The following is a 17,948-nucleotide window of genomic DNA, read 5'->3' on the forward strand; positions in this document are numbered from 1 at the left end:
TATTGAAGTTTGTGCTTCCATCTTGGCAGCTGATAAGGAGAAGTGAGACAGGTTTTAAGATGGCTCAAGAAGAGAGATGATAACATAGGAGAGCGATATCTGCATTGGGACTTGAAAGGCACGTTCAGCTGTGGCATTGGAATCTGTGGTCATTTGGAAATGAGAAGAGTAAAGACGGGCTTTTTGCAAAAATAATTTCCGTGTTTCTAATTCCCTTTCTGAGCATGAGCCCGGCAAATCAGGACATGGTCTACAAATTGAGAACCGACCAAATCAAATAAACGTAGTTTGCTTCAGCTACTAAACTGCACATTGAGTGGTGAAAACACAGCTAGTACATTGCCATAATTGAGTGGTACTTCTTTTAAGAACACATCTCCAACCTATATGGATATAGTATCAAATAGCCTTCTAAGAAGGCATGACATACTGTCTATAGAACTTAAATATTACTACAGAACTGAAAGGGCGTCTAATAGCAATTCTTTTGATGGGAGAGTGCACATCCTAAATTAGGGATTTTTTTTTCTCTTAGAAGAACTGCCATTGATTTAATCCAGAGCGCTCCTTACAATTATTTGGATTGGTGAGGCGTGGTGGGGGCCTGCCTATATAAGGTGGTGCTGGGCAGAAGCAAGTGTTTCTCTGCTCCATCATAAATATTTCTGCAAAGTCCTACTTTCCCTCTCTTTTTTTCCATTGGGGCTCTCTGTTGTGTGTGTCCTCAGTATCTTAATTCTTTCTGGATGGAGTTGGTTACTGTATGTCGAGTTTGGGAGGTTGTTTGTGGTCACAGCCGTTAGGCAGGTATAACATCTGGACTTTGAGGCAGTTATGCAGAAAAAAATCTACTGGTGAACTGTCATGGTACGAATAATTTATTTAACTTTGATTCCCAGGATCATATCTTGAGGACCTGGGGCATAGTTTCTGGCCCTGCAGACTTGTGCCTTATCCCTGCACACTGGGCATCCAGCCCATCTTCAGTGGAGAGTGGCCTAAAGAGGGCAGGCAGATCATAATGGAGAATCAGAGTCTCGTTCTGTCCGAATGTTATGTGTTTTTTAGCTTTATGTGCTATGGTGACACATGAATGTGTTCCTGAAATCTGTCTTCAGGTAAATTTCCCATTGTCTCTTTCTGCTACTCATAGAGAACCTATCTCATTATAAAAATCCCTCATTAGTGGAGCAGTTTCTTAACCAAGGGTTAAAGCAAATCCTCTGTATATTTCTTCTGCCCACAACCTGGAGTCAAGGTGTATAGCTCCAGCAGTCCATCCCCCCGGCAATCCCTTCTGCACACTATGGGTTGTAGTAATTCTGCAGCTCCTTGTTTTGGGGGGTAATGCATTTGCATAATCATTGTTCCCAGGACATGACACAGCATACCGCCCCTATGCTGCCATATGCACTGGCCTGCATGAGACCTATATGGAGAATTCCCTCCCACATCCCCTAGTGTGAGGGGAAAAATAGGCTCCCCCATGGCCCATGTGTGGTCTCTCTCTAACGCATGCATACGTACCTGCCAAAAGTATTTAAATAGTGCAGAGAGCCCAGCGCAATATTCTGCATGAATTTCACCCCTAAGAAAGAAGGTGTGAACTCTAATGTATAGAAGAAACAGCAGCAGCAGCAACAAAAAACCCAACTATTTCTCGCCAAGCTTGTGTCCGTGGCTGGACTGTGAAGGTTCTAAATGATCTAATATAAATCACAGAGTCTGGTTCATAGGATCTAGTTTTGGAAGCAGTAAGGCATGCTATTCAAGGCCTAAAGGTCAGGAAATGCTTCAGGTGTGGATGCTGTCTGTATAGAAATTATGATAGATCATGGTGCAGTGTGTTTCTTGCCATAACACTGACTATATAAGACGTGATAATTCTGTCTTGTATAAGGCTGTTTATTTTCTGACATGTAGTAATTATGCAACAGGTGGCCCAGCTAACTATGTCAGGAAGATTTCTCTTAGAATAATTGCAATATTCCTAAAACCAAGCAAAGAGGGTGAACTCTGATGAAGAGACCAGTTTTCACTGTGGCAGATGAACAAGGGCTATGTTAGCAACTTTGCGGACAATAATAGAGACCTTGGTGGAATGAACGAAGAGGGATTCCTAGTGTTTAACCACTAGGATAAAGCTTTTGACTGTCTAAGTTATGTGATACTATTTGAGATGCTGATATTGATACGTTTTCCTAAACATTTTATTACTCTTCTTCCAGTGATGTGCCAAGACCAGTGTCCAATGGCTAAAAGATATATTGTTCATTGCATGGTGATTTGAGGAGGAGAAGGACGCTGTGTGAGCTGATACTATGGGAATGAAATACTGTATTGGCACTGGAAGTAGAAAACACTTATCGCCTGACAGGCAGCACTAAATCTGAATCCCAGCAGTTACTGTATTGCTCAAAACTGCTTTACCTAGCATGTGGATATTGGATAATTTAAACCTATGAGGATCACATCCATCTAATTCAGTGATGCAAAAGAGCTACTTGTTCTAAAGCACCAAGTCTCTGAGAAGAGAGGAATCTGATCATTTGGATATCACTGCTGCAATTCTCCAGAGATGTTCTAAATGAGATATGGGGTAGGCATGAAAATCAAACCAACGAAACTAAGAGGCTGAACTTTGACAGATGTGTCAAGGGCACAGTCCTAGAACTCTTAATCAGGTGAATGGTCCCATTGGCCATTGAAGCCAGTGAGACTGTTTATGTAAGAGTTACTGTCCTGAGTATGGAATGTGGGATCTGCTCCAGAGCCTAATTAAAAGAACGGGAAATTTTGTCTCCTCAGAAAACACAATGTACTACATTACTGAATTTATCAGCAATTGACCTTTTTACAGGGGTCAGCTATATTTTTGGCTTTTTTAAAAAACACATGAATTTGTATGATTTTAATAAATGAATACATAAAATGAAATTCCAGTACAGTACAATAGCACGTTTTAAAAAATAAATAAATAAAGGCGGAGGGGACTCTGGTCAATGAGAGTTTTGTCATTAACTTCAACAGGATCAGGATTTTCCCTTTGTGTCCTTTGAGTCTGACGAAGGGTTAGTTTCTTTTAATATCTTTCATTTAACCTGAGCTGCTAGTTAAAATATTTGTCAGTTCTGTGAAAGGAATGAAAATGTATGAGGAAATCGGTTTGTCTAACAAGGTGGTGAACCCGAACATTAACTAGTAAATTAGTTACAAATTCACATTTAATAGGCTCCGTATAAAAGATACGCTGGTGGCTTTGAATTTCGTCCCTGCTGATGTAGGCCATAAATAAACGATCTGGTTTTAGCCACCCATGTATTGACTGATCAACTGTTCAGCAAAAAAGATGTATAGCAACCTACCAACAAACCTGGAAGCTATCAGCAGAGTTCCTACTTGCTCAGAACCAGATTCTGATCTTCTCACTGGCATCAAATAACCATTGTTGTTATTTAATATTTTGGTTGCAGCAGTGCCTGGAGGCAAGTAGCCCATTTGCTTCAGTTGGACTATGTGAGAAATAAGGTGCTACTCAGGGTGAAGGGCTAATAATCCATTTTACAGTTTTGTGCTGCTGCAGCTTCTCACTGCTGTTGGTACCTGAGCTAGCTAAATTATACCTCTGATTGCAATGCAGACATACCCTGAGTCTATACCATATATGAGAGCTGGTGTGTAGGTAGGAATCTACTGTGATATAGATCAGTATTTTGGAATAGGGCTCTATACACTGCATTAGATCCAGTGGGGAAAAATTGTCATGCTCAACACAATTTGACACTGGCTTATAGTTTACAAATATTCAGCAAGTTGCAGGAGAAACGTATTGATTTTGAAAACAGAGACCTCAAAGATATTCCCCCCCCTTCTATGTGAAATCCTGGTGCCACTGAATTCAATGAGAGTTTTGCTGCTGACTTCAGTGGAGCCAGGGCATCTCCCCTGTGTGTTTTTCTGTAGAATTGGTTGGATTTTGTTTCAGGTCTTGGCTGGAGCCCAGCAGATGGCAGGCACTTGCCTCAAAAGGTGGAGTTGGAGTCCTTTAAAAAGAACTGAGCAGTCAGGACAAGCTAGGACTCCCCTCTTGACTCTCCCAGAAGGAAAGTTGAAATGAGTTCAGGCAATGTGGAGTCCTTCACGGAATTAATTTCTGTTTGCACTGTAATTTAATTGATGATTTTGCTCACAAACGTAATTTTATTCCCACTTGTTTGGCTATTTTGATGCCAGCAAATCCTGGCAACTGTTTCTACAGAAAGCTGGATTGGCAAGACTGTCAATTTACTTCTGGCTTTTGACAATCATACGCATCTGCTTGGCATATGACAAAGCAATATTTTAACTGGATCACTTATACCCTTTCTGAGCAATGTGAATAGCTTGCCACATCTCTTGTCCGCTACTAGATTGTAAACTATTTGTGGCGGAGACTGTGTTTTTATTCTGTGTTTGTACAGCAGCAAGCACAGCCGGGTCCTAGTCCAGATCTGGGGCCCCTAGGTGTTACTGCAACACAGATAATAAATAATAACAATGATCCACAGTTTTATGGATTTTAACCTGAAGATCTCCATTCATGTCAGTGGGCTTATTCTGGATTTACATCAATGTAACAGAGTAGAATCTGGCGCATTGACTTCAGTGCAACTAGTTAAATGAAGAATGGCATATATCATATGGGCAAGTGTTCTTAGGATGAGGATCAAACACATATATGTATAAATATAATACTTAGAACTATGTTAATACAACAATGGAAGAAATGAACTATTTATATTTTTATAAATATAAAATTTAAATGTTAAATACTTAAAAGTTAGGAGATGAGAAAAACTAAGGTTTTCATAGTAGCCTTAAGTTGCTAACATGGCAAATAGTTAAACATTTAGGTATACAGTATATCTATCTAATCTAGCTAGGTTTTTCTACTGTGAAATACCAGGCTATTGGAATGTCTTGTACTGTACACTTAACATTCTAATTAGTAATCAGCAATAAATAGTGAGACCCCCAAGCTATCTGGAAAATATGCTGCCCTGCAGGTTCCAGAAGTTTTTATTGCAATCCATTTCCTGCAAACTCAGGAATATAATTACTAGGTTGTGGAGTTTCTCCTCAAAGTTCTGTTTTGGGCCATGTGAAACCTTAGCTCTCCTAATCTGTTCAGCTTCTTTGCAGTTTGGCAGTGTGGGAAATAAGTCTTGGAGGGGAAAACAGTTCATGCTCACTACTTCTCTTCTGGTGAATCCTGCCAGCCTTAGTATTGAGCCATAGTTAAGGGTATGTCTTCACTACCCGCCGGATCAGTGGGCAGCGATTGATCCAGCGGAGATCGATTTATCGCATCTAGTCTAGAAGCGATAAATTGACCCCCGAGCGCTCTCCCATCGACTCCTGTACTCCAGCGCCGTGAGAGGCACAGGCAGAGTCGACAGGGGAGCGGCAGCTATCGACTCACCATGGTGGAGACACCACAGTAAGTCAATCTAAATACATTGACTTCAGCTACATTATTCACGTAGCTGAAGTTGCATAACTTAGATTGATATTCCCCCCGCAGTGTAGACCAGGGCTTAGGTTCTCTCCATCCTCTAGGTTTTTTTTCTTACCAGAGATTCATGTCCTGTTATGAACAGAGGTGTTCTAGTCTTGTAGCACCTCACACCCTCCCATTTTGCTTCCCCACATTTCCAATTTGGTAGAAGGCTACCAATTTACAGTCCATTACCACCACTGATTCTCTAATAGACTGGTGTTTATAGTAGGCCTTGCATTGGTTTAGCCTCTTCCACTGCTGGTTCTTCATCTGTATTCTCTGCAGACATTTGGCCTCAGTTGAGGTGTAGTGTCCTTTTTCTTGGTTGATAGAAGTCTTGATCCTTTGTCAGTGGTTCTCAGCCTTTCCCATACCATGATGCTATGTTACAACTGAAAAAACATGGGACAGCCCTCCCATAAAGAAAAGGAAAGTGGTTGCAACTCCCTGAAACCTGTCTTTGACGCACACCCCATGCTGAGAACCCACGTTCTATGGGGAAATGACTTCTTGAATTTGCTGGGTTTTTCCCTCCATGTTGTAGCTATAATTTTTTTTTTTTTTTTTTTTGGTTTTGCAGGTGATGTAATAATTGTGTATTTTTTTTTTTTACAATCCCTTGGTGAGGCTGCACAAGAACTGTGTCCTATGGCATATTTTGTGGCATCCCAGCTGTTATATTCCTTTATTTTCTTTGGACCTGCTCCAGAGCACATGGAAGTCAATGGAAAGATTTCCATTTGGATCAGATTCTTTATGACTAAATCAATTATACATACACGCTTGATGGATATATACCAAAAACAGGAGGAATGTTATGTTTTTACAGAAGCATTTGTTTTTTGAATGGCTTTTAAAATAATTATTCACTTTCATAGACATATCCTAAATAAACGACATGTTCTCTCTATATTATGGGCCAGATTGTGATCTCAGCTACACTGGTGCAAATCTAGAGTAACTCAGCTGGAATCAATAAAAGAGTTACTGCAGATTTAAATGGGTATAGTATAAATGAAGTCTGAATCTGGCCCATTTTTAATTTTTATGTGTTTTATTCTTTATGGAAAAATAAACATTTACACTATTTTTAAAAAAACTAACTGCTTCTGATAATTGATATTCAAATAGCTTAACTCAATATTATTATAATCTACAGTACTTCCCACTATATTCAGGACCCTTCTTTCTTTAGCCCTTGTATTGTTTCCCTCATAGTAGTCCTTGTCAGTTTCAGACTCTGAAATTTAATATTGCAGAACAGTTGGAAAGATCTTTTCCCTGAATATAAACACATACAGACACACATGCGGAGCCTGGAGTGCCCATGCTTACATATTCAAACTGCCATCTATAAATATTTAAATGAGCCTTACATTTGTACATTAGGGGTTCCTCCCCCCCTTTTTAGTGAAAAATGGATGAGTGGTTTGTTTCAGAAGTGATGGATGCATTCTAAAAAGTTAAATACAGACCTTTAAAGTTATACACATAAATATTATGTGCATGGCCATTTGCTATTTAAGCAGCCTGGGAGTGTCTGATGTCAGCTACTTCTCCTAAATAAAGTACTTGTGACATGTAACACCTGGTCCATAGCCAACTAGTTTTGGTTTGCTTTCTTTCCCTTCTCAGATTCTTTCATTCGCAAGTGTGTAGAACGACCCCTCCTGCCAGGATAGGAAACTTAGAAATACAGTACAAACATGCCATTTTACATGAAACACAGACCAATTTTTCTGGTTAATATTTGTATTCAATACACCTCAATTACAGCTTGATCCAGCTCACACTGAAGTCAGTGGAAAGATTTCTATTGACTTCATTGGGAGTTGGATTAGGGCCTTATGCAGGTTCATATGCTAAATAAAGTTACTTGGAAAAACACACAAAATTAGGAAAGAATAATTGGCCTGTCTAGTCTAATCACCTGCAGTTTGGACTAGATAAGAGACCATGCCGCCTATGATGAAAAAAGACTTCTCTTGCATAACTTACACTTGGGAGAAAAACTAAAACGTTAAGTAGATGGGACCTCAGGAAGTGCATGCTTGCTCACAGGGCTACTGGGGTAAGGACTAGACGTGCAAAGGGTGGAACAGAAGCTAAACAATCACAAAAACTAAGGCTGAAATGGATGAAAACCTGGATATATCTGGTTCCTCTATGTCCTTGCAGCATGCAGATGGGTGCACAAGGCTGTTGCTGCCTAATGGGAGTGCATCCCGTTGACTTGCAAAGAGATTCTCTCTTTTTCTGCATTTTCCTGGCTGTTGTAAACTGACCTTTGTTTCCCGGCCCCAGTCTCCTGACTCGATCAGGATTCCTCCTGTGCTGGCTATCTTATGGCTTGTCATCTTTCTTTCTTTCTGCTGCTAGGATCCTAGAGGCCTTATGTCCTACTACATTTAGGACATCAGTGGGCAGTGCAAGAACTTTGCAGGAACTGGCCCTAAAACAGGACAGCCACTTAGAATTGGTGCCACCTACAATTGCATGGACCCAGTCATGACTGATTTGCAGTACAAGGCAACATACCTCCAAGGCAAGAAAACATGTAACTGGCTATTAAAGCTCTTTGGTAATATAGGCTCACTCCATCCTGTATAAGAAGTAGCTTGCTCAAGTAACTATGTGATCATCAACATTTTAACAAATGAATACAGTTTTATTATTTTAAAATAGTCTTCAGTGAAAAATGCATTACATCACCCTCGTATTGGACTTGATACTGTTGCCCTCTCTGGCAACATTTTGCTTTGAGAAAGCCTTTGTAATGAGGATTCTTTAAGATGCAGTGAGAAGCTTACTTGTGTGACCTTTTCTCTTCTCCTTCCTTATGCTCCAGATGTTAGGAAAGTTTGAAGGCTTCAGAAATATTTTCCAAGAATGCATTTAGTGGGGAAATGTTTGACTCTAGCCTGGGCTTGTCTCGTACATATCTTGGTCATCTGGGGATGAAGCTGTTATTTCATTCAGCACTTCAAAACCTGGAGACTGCCCTTTGCATCATTCACTTGAGCACATCCATCAGAGAAAGGAGGTTTTGTTTTGATTTTTAAATTGGGGAAAAAAAAACCTTTTCTTTGTGAATGGAATGAATATAGTGCTCCTGAAGGTACTAGATTGAGAGCCATGAAGTGCTCGTTTTCGTCCTATTACTGGGACAGCATTATCAGTGGCGTTGCAAGCCTCTCCTGCAACGATCCAGCAATGTGCTTCAACCCTGAGATGGACGGAGAACCTTCAGAGGGAAAAGGGTTGTTGAGTCTCACTAAACTAATTTAGTTAATTCTCAGACAGTGGGCACACCCCAAAAACACAAACAAAAACAAAACACTACATTAAAGTAGGAAAGTTCACATCAAGAGCCTGGGATAAAAAAAAAAATTACAAGAATGTTGTAGTTATCCCCAAAATAAACAATCCAAACACATTATGGTTTGGAAATGCATACTTAGGGCACCCATATAGTCTTATCTCTGCCCTGCATTGACACGAGCCACCCAGTTGTCCGTTCTTAGGGACACATTCTGCAAATCTTTACTTATACACTCGAGATTGTGATGTGCATGTTGTAAGATTAGGGACTTTAAGAAGGGTTTAAGAATGGACCTCTATCACTCGAGCTAAAGGAGTATCAGGAGCAAGAATCTATAGCAGGCTTTTTATCCTGTGTGGACTAGTCACTAGAAGGGCAAATGGCATATTTAACTGTTGTGTAACTTATTCTTTGAAAACTGCATTTCTCCATTGCTACAAACATAATAGATGAAATTTTACAGTGATATATAGCTATTTGGAAATGTAACAAGAAAATTCCAAGTTACGTAATCAGAGGGAGATCTGCTCTTTGATTGGAGCTGGTATTCAGTCAGCTCTGTCTCTAAATCCAGTTCATGTACTATGCCATTTGCTGACCCAGGTTTTCAAGTACATTCAAACTGTTACATTTCTTACTCTCCTCCTTACACTATTATGTCTGTTCTGTACTAAGGTTTTTTTTCCCCCCTGCTATTAAAAATGTGCTTAGCTCATAGACTGAGACTAGTTACAAATAGAGATGGGCATAAGCCACAAAGGTCAGATCTGGGTCTAAACCAGAGATCCCCAAACTGTGGGGTGTGCCCCCCTAAGAGGGTGCAAAGGAATGTCTGGGGGGCATGGTGGGCCCTGTCCCAGCCCCCATGAGGGGGCTGGGAGGGAGCGCCCCTGGCCCCACTCTGTCCCCAGTCCTGTTCTGCCCCTGGCCACAGCTGTGCTCCTGCCCCAAGCCCCTGCTCTTGGCTCCTGGCCCTCACTCTTGGCTGCTGGCTCCAGCCCCCAGCCCAGCCACAACTCCACTCCCAGGCCAGGGGAGCACGGCCACATTCTGCTACTGGCAAGGGGGTGTGCAAGAGGAAAAATCTGGGGATGTCTGGTCAAAACTGTCTCCAGGTCTGTGGGATTTGGATATGGGAGGTTGGATCAGCTACAGCTCTAGTTCCAAAGAGTGATCCTAAACTAGTAGGGTGTTTATTATCCCAAGGCAGCCTCAACGCCAGTGACACTCGAAAGGCCTAGAGAGCACTCAACACCTTGCATGATCAGGCCCAGCTTATAAATCTGTCTTTCCTCTAACAGTTTTAAAGACATTTTCTCCTGTTGAGATGATCAGAGTTTCTGAAAATGAGCCAGTTGCTTAAAAGGTAAAAGTTAGTTAGCCTGTCTAGTTAATGTCAAACAAATCCGCATGACTAATGTAGATCATCGAAATGAAATGAAATGAAATGAACCAGCTCTTAATTACAGCATTTTGACTGCGAAGGATCTCAGATGCCGAGAAGGGTCTGGTTACTCAATTTTTCCTCTTTTTCTTTTACAGGGTGGGAAGAAATCCTATAACGGACCATGTGGGGGTCGAGATTGCAGCGCGGGCTGCAAATGTTTTCCAGAGAAAGGTGCTCGGGTATGTTGGCTCTTTTGCTAGCTGAAGAAAAACAGTCCTTGCGTCTCTTATCTCCTCTTTTAAAAAAAACAAAGTTAATATGCTTAAGCCTCCATCTAATGACTTCATGAGACAAGGGAAGTGATGCAGACCAGCTGCATCCAAACTGGCCCTGGCCAGGTTTTTGAAAACTATTATGAAAGTTGAGGTTCATTAGTTCTGCAACAAGGCTTTAATGGAACCAGTCATTTCATTATGTCATCTAAGGGCTGATTTAAAAAGTCAAGTAGCTTTTACATACATAAGCTAGAAGGACAATTACAAAATATTAAATAATCAAATCAATGTTGGCTCCCATAACAAACTTTTGCAGTCTATACTCAAATGCTTCTACAGGGTTGTGAATGACAGATTTGGTTCTGGTCTTTGCCTGGACAATTTTATTGTGGGGTGGGAGTAATGCTGAATGTATTTTTGCATTTTTCTTTCACACGGGCTCTTGCAAATATATAGATGTGTGTGTATATATATATGTTGGTTTAGATTTAGCCCCTGTCTGAGTTTTGGGTAGGGTTGCCAGTTGTCCGGTTTTCAACAGGAATGCCCAGTCAAAAAGGGACCCTGGCAGTGCTGACCGAGCCGTTAAAAGTCTGGTCAACAGCACAGCGGGGCTAAGGCAGGCTCCCTAACTGCCTTGGCTCCACATGGCTCCTGGAAGCAGTGGCATGTCCCCCCTCTGGCTCCTACACGTAGGGGCAGCCAGAGGGCTCCGCGTGCTACCCCCACCCCAAGCGCTGGCTCTGCAGCTCCCATTGGCTGGGAACCACGGCCAATGGGAGCTGCATGGGTGGCACCTGCAGACAGGGCAGCGTGCAGCTCCACATGGTCATGCCTCCGCATAGGAGCCAGAGGGTGGACATGCAGCTGCTTCCGGGAGCTACTTGAAGTGAGCGCCACCCAGAGCCTGCACCCCTCCCATGCCCCAACCCCCTGCCCCAGCCCTGATCCCCCTCCCGCCCTCTGAACCCCTAAGTCCCAGCCCAGAGCCTCTTCCTACACCCCAAACCCCTCATCCCCACCCCCATCCCAGAGCCCACATCTCGAGTCGGAGCCCTCACGCCCCCAGTGCCGCAACTCCTTGCTCCAGCCCTGATCCCCCTACCATCCTCTGGACCCCCTTGGTCCCAGCCCAGAGCCACCTCCTACACCCCAAACCCTTCATCCCCAGCCCCACCCCAGAATCTGCACCTCCAGCAGAGCCCTCACCCCCCCACCCCCGCTCCCCACACCCTGCCCTTGCCCGGAGCCCCCTCTTGCACTCCAAACACCCCAGCCTGGAGCCCACTCCTGTACCCCAAACCCTTATCCCTGGCCCCACTCCAGACCCCTCACCCCCTCCCGCATCCCAACCCACTGCATTAGCCCGGAGCCCCCTCCTGCTTCCTGAACTCCTCATTTCTGGCCCCACCCTGGAGCCCCACCCTGGCATCCCCAGCCAGAGCTCTCACCTGCTCCCACACCCCAACCCCCTGCCCCAGCCTGGTGAAAATGAACAAGTGAGTGAGGGTGGGGAGAGCGAGTGACAGAGGAAGGGGGGATGGAGTGAGTGGGACCGGGGACTCAGAGAAGGGGTGGGGCAGGGGTGGGGCCTCAGAGAAGGGGCAGGACGGGGGGGGGGCAAGGATGTTTGGTTTTCTGCCAGTAGAAAGTTGGCAACCCTAGTTTTGTGGGTTGTTCAAACCCCAAATCTCAAAGCAACACTAACAAGGAACTGCCAAATTTCTCCTGGTTTTGTGTTGGCTGTTTGAATGGGAGAGGGCTATCAGCTTGGTCTGATTGTGGTTGGTTGTTGTGTGACTTGGGATGAGGGGAAGCTGCTTGGCTTCACCTTTTATTAAATTACTATTTTAATTTTTTCCCAAGCACTCCTTTTTTTGGCATATGTGCTCTTTTGCATTGTATGCAGGAGAAGGCAAAATAAATGATAACATGACATATTTTAGTGAAGGAAATGGAATTAGGAGAGAGTTCTGCTGGTGCATTGAGGGAATTAATCTGGAAGATCTCATTATCTCTGGAAGTATCACTAAGTATCTACATTACTTCCTGGATATCAGTAATCAAGCAAATTATTTTTGCTGAAAGAACATGTTCCTTTCCCCTGCCTGCACTGCCATATGGCAGATCTTTACTACATCACGCAGAAAAAGCCCAGTCATGTTACTGATTTTTCCCAACCGATTTGTTTCATGGATATAATTTCATAACAAAATTTGCAGAAAGAACAGTAAAGTTCAGTTCTCCAAATTCCTAGCTGGATTTTTTGCTAACAAAAATATATTTACATGACAGGTATACAGTATAGTCTGCACTGAGTGTAATCACTTCCTGATGTGCATCTCCCAATGAGAATAACAGAAGCTGCAATCTACAAAAGCTCTGTGGCCTGTATCTCCTTCCTTTTATATTTTTGAAGCAAGCCCTTGAATAGTAGATTAATGTGTATTTTACAGCTAACATCTGCCTCCTTGGATCTGCAATAATAAATTAAGTCATTAGCAGCTGTAAAAAGAGTTTTTAATACTAGCAAGTTAGAGATGAGTTATTTCATTATAGAAAAAAATCAACTTTCAGAAAAAAAATCTCAGCATTATTATTTATTCCAAGTGTCAACTGTGCATGGTAGGGAAATTCAGGACATCACTCGCCTGTTAATTTAATGAGGCTGAATCTGTTTCTTAGCCTCAATTCAGGAACACATCCTTATTCAAGATTAAATTTAAGCACATTCTTGAGATGGATTTATGCATGTGCATAAGTATATCCTGAGTTCTTGAATGTTTCATTGTTACTCCATGTGCTATGGATGTTTATTATTCAGAACTTCGCTTGGAGGGTGGGAAGTATTTTTAAAGGGTAGAGCAGGAGGCTGGTTTTATTTCCACTTTGCCACTGACTCACTGTGTAGCCTTGAACAAGTCATTCATGATATGATCTCAGCCATTGATTGCAGTGTGTGCTGCATTGGTCAGCACCTTTGCAAAACACAGCACTCACCTTTGTGTTTCTCACTACACTGCACCCCTGTAAACTGAGTATAAAAAGAGTTCAGTGAGCATTCCAAGCATTTAATTATTTGAGGTCACCAAAGTGGATGAAAGTCCTTGAGAACCCTGAAGAATTTTTAGTTATTAAAGCAAATCTTTTGCATTATCTATTGTGAACAATAAATAGAACACAAAGGCTAAGAAATAAGCCATTTTCCTGGCACTTGTTGCTTGTGATGCTGTAGTACATAAAGCAAGTGTAAGCCTTGTTGGACTGTGCTTGTTTCAGTGTAAAGCGTACCTTCTGGAACAGTTGACTTGTCTTGCAGTTTGTCCATATAGCATGTTTTTAAAGGAAGTGCTCAGTATTCCATGAAATGAGAGGATGGGAATAAAGAGAGTCTAGCCTTCTTCATAAACCAAAGCAGATGATACAAGAGAAAGAACAAACTAGTGTTCTTCAAATGTCCAATAGGAATTATAGTTCTTTCTTTAATTCAGTGGCCTGATCCTGCAAAGCGCTGAGTGCCTCCTCCAGGGTACTTAGAGAGCTCAACTCCTACAGAGATCAGTGAGAGTTAAGTACACTCAGCATCTTGCATGATCAGATCTTGACAGTGAGGCACAGGCCTGTCTTGCTCCTTGGATTGAATATCCCATAAATTGCTCTGACCCTTGGGCAATGTGGAGCATCCTCCTGTTATCTCTTTACATTCCCAGTGTTCAGCTTGATGTTTGAACTGGCTGCCACACTGTTGGCCTTGCAGTTCGAGCTCTTGGTGTCTCTCTTGTTAAGATGTCACAGAGATTTTAGACTGTTTTCAGTGCTGACCTGAGAACTCACTTGGCTTTTTAACATTTCCAACATGCCCAAGTCCTGCTGACTTTCAGTAATGTAGGCTCCTAAGTCACTTAGGCATTTTTGAAAATGTTAACTCTGTTCTTATTTTTTGCTAGAGACTATTATACTTGTTCTCTCAGTTCTAAGAGCATCAGATGTCCATATCTTTAAGGGAGCAGCTATGGAGATGGGTTTTGTAGAGAGCACCTGTCTGACTAATCCAGATTTTTTAGAAGGCAGTGTAGTGCAATATTTGTCTAGTGCCCACCTTGAGTATTCCAGTAACAAGGTGACAAGTCATGTTACGTATTAGTGCAAAACCACATCTGTATCTCCAGCTGTCCCTATGCTTTGCATTCACTCTGGGAAGTGCTGGTGACTGGTTGGTTGATTAGGGACAGTTTTCCCTTTTTTACGTTATTCAGTGAGGTTTAATTTAGACCCTGTTAACTTTTAAACCTAGAGGATGAGAGATCAGTTGTGGAAGAACCCTTGATCTCAGTCATTGATTCAAATCCAGCTCTGGTAAATACTGAGCTGGTTAAATTGAAGTCAGTGGCAAAACTCCTGTTGAGTTTGGGGATTGAGGTTTCCACCCTGGAAATTGTTATATCTGACGAAGGTTGATTGAGTGGAGCTCAATTAATTCTGCACAAGCCCAATGCCTGGTGGAGAAGTGTCATCTTCATGAAAACCAACGTCACAACTGGCAGCCTTGCTAGCCTTTCAGATAAAGAAGCCAAGGATAGAATGAACAGAGAGAAGGAGACTAGACTACAATTGTGTCTTTTGCTTTTCACACCCACAACTGCCCAGTCTTTAGAGATAGTCCCTTTTTTAAAGTTTAGTTGTGGTGCATTGTGAGACAATGTGGGAGAAGCTTGCCAAGTCATTGTCCCTTGCTGTACCTGGTACTGATGGAATACATCGTGTGGCAATTATGCATAGATGTTGAAACAACCAAGGCAGCTCTATAAATTAACCTCATTCTGCCAATTATAAACGTAGAGAGACAAGGTGGGTGAGGGTAATATCTTTTACTGGACTAACTTCTGTTGGTGAGAGAGACAAGCTTATGAGCCACACAGAGCTCTTCTTCAGGCCTGGGAAGGGAACTCCCAATGTCTCAGCGAAATGCAAAGTGGAACTGATTGTTTAGCATAAGTAGTTAGCACAGATTGTAAGGGACAATTCTGCTATAAATCTAAGAATTTCTGTGAGTTTGTTCTTGTTCCTCTAGGCAATATTGGTTTTAAAATCAAAACACATCAGCTCAGCTCATTTTGCTTAGTTATTCTTGGTTAATAAATGCTAAATTAAGATTTGTGCAAGAGGTTTAACATTAAACATAAATAACAGCATAAAAGTAACCCACTGTTCAGTATTCATTACATTTCCTCTTTCTGCTCAATCCATAGAGAATGTGACAGCTGCCAATTAGGGAACCTAGCTCTTTAGGTAAAGCAGTGTAGATTCAAGTGTCGAGGTCTGGAGTTCAATCCCTGATGTCAGCTAAGATGGCAACTACCAAATAAATACAGAAAGACTCAGTTTTTAAAAGGAGGCTTATGACAGTGGTCAGGGTAAGGTCCATGTACAAATGTGCACCTGTATTTCCATGCCATCTGGTATTAGTGCAATTTGTAGTAATTACACACACAGTCACAGTACTTGTGTGTGATCTGATTTGCACAATTAGGTAACCAGCTCCCCTTGCATTTTTATAGCAATCCTCCTTTAAAAATATGTTCAGGAATGTCAACTAATGAAGCAAAACTCTCTAGCTCATATGAAATTGAATGGAAATGTAACGGAAAAAGGGGAATGAATGAAAATCCTGATGCCTAGAAAAAATAAGGATAACTAACCAAACCCTACAAAAAGGAAAATATAATTTATGAAGAAAAGGGTACCAAGAAAATCTGACTTTGGCTAGATCAGTTTTAAAATTAACAGATTTAAAGAGATTAAAATAAATTTTCATATTTAGGGAAATGAAAAGACAGTAGTTCTAATACATGTTCTCCATTATGTTGGTAAGTGATCTGCAGCTAAAACATTATCAGTACGTAACACTGTCAGCAGAAGTTACTGTGTTAAAATAACATTTTTCATCCTCCCCCACACCAACCCCTTTCTTCAGCGTTTGATCCAGAGCTTAGGTCAAGGTTAACTTTTGAGCTTTTGAAAAGTTCGTTCCATATTGATGGCGTTATTGCCAAGACATGCATCTCATGTGAGCTGGTGGAAATGCATTGAGCAGTAGAAGGCCTGGAACATTTCATCTCTACAGTTTGTTTTGCATCTGTGTATGATGGTGCTGGCTTTCATTTTTTTATACTTTGTCATCTAGTTTTAAACACTTGCAAAGATAAACTACCAGCCATAGTATTTGCGGAGCGTGTGCCATCTCCTGATGCCTGCTCACTTACCTTGGAAGTTTATATCAATAATACAGCTTTCTCTAAACATCACTTGGTGTATTTTGTTGCCTTCCCACTGATATTGGTCCTGTGTGCTTCATCTCTGTCTCTGCTAGAAAGAGTCAGGTTTTTGGAAAGGAAAGAATTGGAATGACACCCAAAGCTCCCAAAATTAATACAGCGATGGTGTATCTATGTAGCTTTTAAGTCCAAGGTTTACTGAAAGAGCTAAACTTTAGTTCATGGTGTTACTAATTATCTTTAATTATTCGTGTGATTTGTAGTCATGTCAATAAATGTATCTGTTGCAAATCATGTGCTCTGTAAAGCCCTTCTGCCTGATTAAATGCAAGCCCATTAAGATAAGATGAAATTATTTATCTAACTGCCCTGTCAATTATAAAACCATTAATGCTGTAAAGACTCTCACTCTTCTGACTCAAATACATTTGCCAGCATCTACCACACAGAGATATCTGAGATTCCACAGCTTCACCCTAAACTTAGAATAATTATGGAAAATGCATGGTACATTAGCTATGGGCAATGAATGAATACAACCACTGCAGGCCAAAATAGTTAGAAGAGGTAGACACATCTCCAAGAAATTTGGACTGAACACAGTAACTGGAGGCCACGTTTTTGGAAGATGTAACCTAGCTGCTATTTACCAAGGGTTAAGGTCATGTTGGCAACAAAGATCCTGTGCTCACCTTAATATTGTGATTAGCATCCCCAACTCACTACAGGCACAGAGGAGCATCCCTTGGGATAGTTGGTTGAAATTTGATTGACAAATGTCATGGTGTTATTTTTCCCCCCAATTAATTTTTAAATTTAAACATTTTAAAGTCTGATTTTTTGTTTGTTTGTTTTTAAATGTGCTGAGACAACAGAGCTTTTTCTGAATTTTGCCTTGGACAGCTAGATAATGTTACCTCAGTACTTGCAATCTTTTAAGAAGCATTATCTCAACATTTGCAGTTCCCAAGGGATTCCCTATGTTTCGCGTAGGGCGTCCCCAGAGAATTATAAATACTGAGATAACATTATCTTAAAAGATTTTAGCGCAACCATCCTAAAAAGGAAGTAGCCATGTTCTCTCACATACATTGGTGTATAAACCTAGAACAAATGTTGACTTTTTAGTGGTGACTACTCATTATTAGAT

At 41.5% G+C, this 17,948-nt stretch overlaps 1 protein-coding gene across 4 annotated transcripts in view; it reads left to right on the plus strand.

Annotated features, from left to right (window-relative positions):
• The window catches only part of COL4A6 (collagen type IV alpha 6 chain), a 193,021-nt gene that overhangs the window by 60,003 nt on the left and 115,070 nt on the right, over window positions 1–17,948 (plus strand). For all 4 annotated transcript variants that reach the window (XM_048865297.2, XM_048865301.2, XM_048865300.2 and 1 more), the window contains one exon: window positions 10,404–10,487. In XM_048865297.2, coding sequence (XP_048721254.1) covers window positions 10,404–10,487 — 84 coding nt within the window. The remainder of the gene's footprint in view (window positions 1–10,403; window positions 10,488–17,948) is intronic.

The sequence above is a fragment of the Caretta caretta genome, chromosome 9 (assembly GCF_965140235.1).
Source record: "Caretta caretta isolate rCarCar2 chromosome 9, rCarCar1.hap1, whole genome shotgun sequence".
Lineage (NCBI taxonomy): Eukaryota > Metazoa > Chordata > Testudines > Cheloniidae > Caretta > Caretta caretta.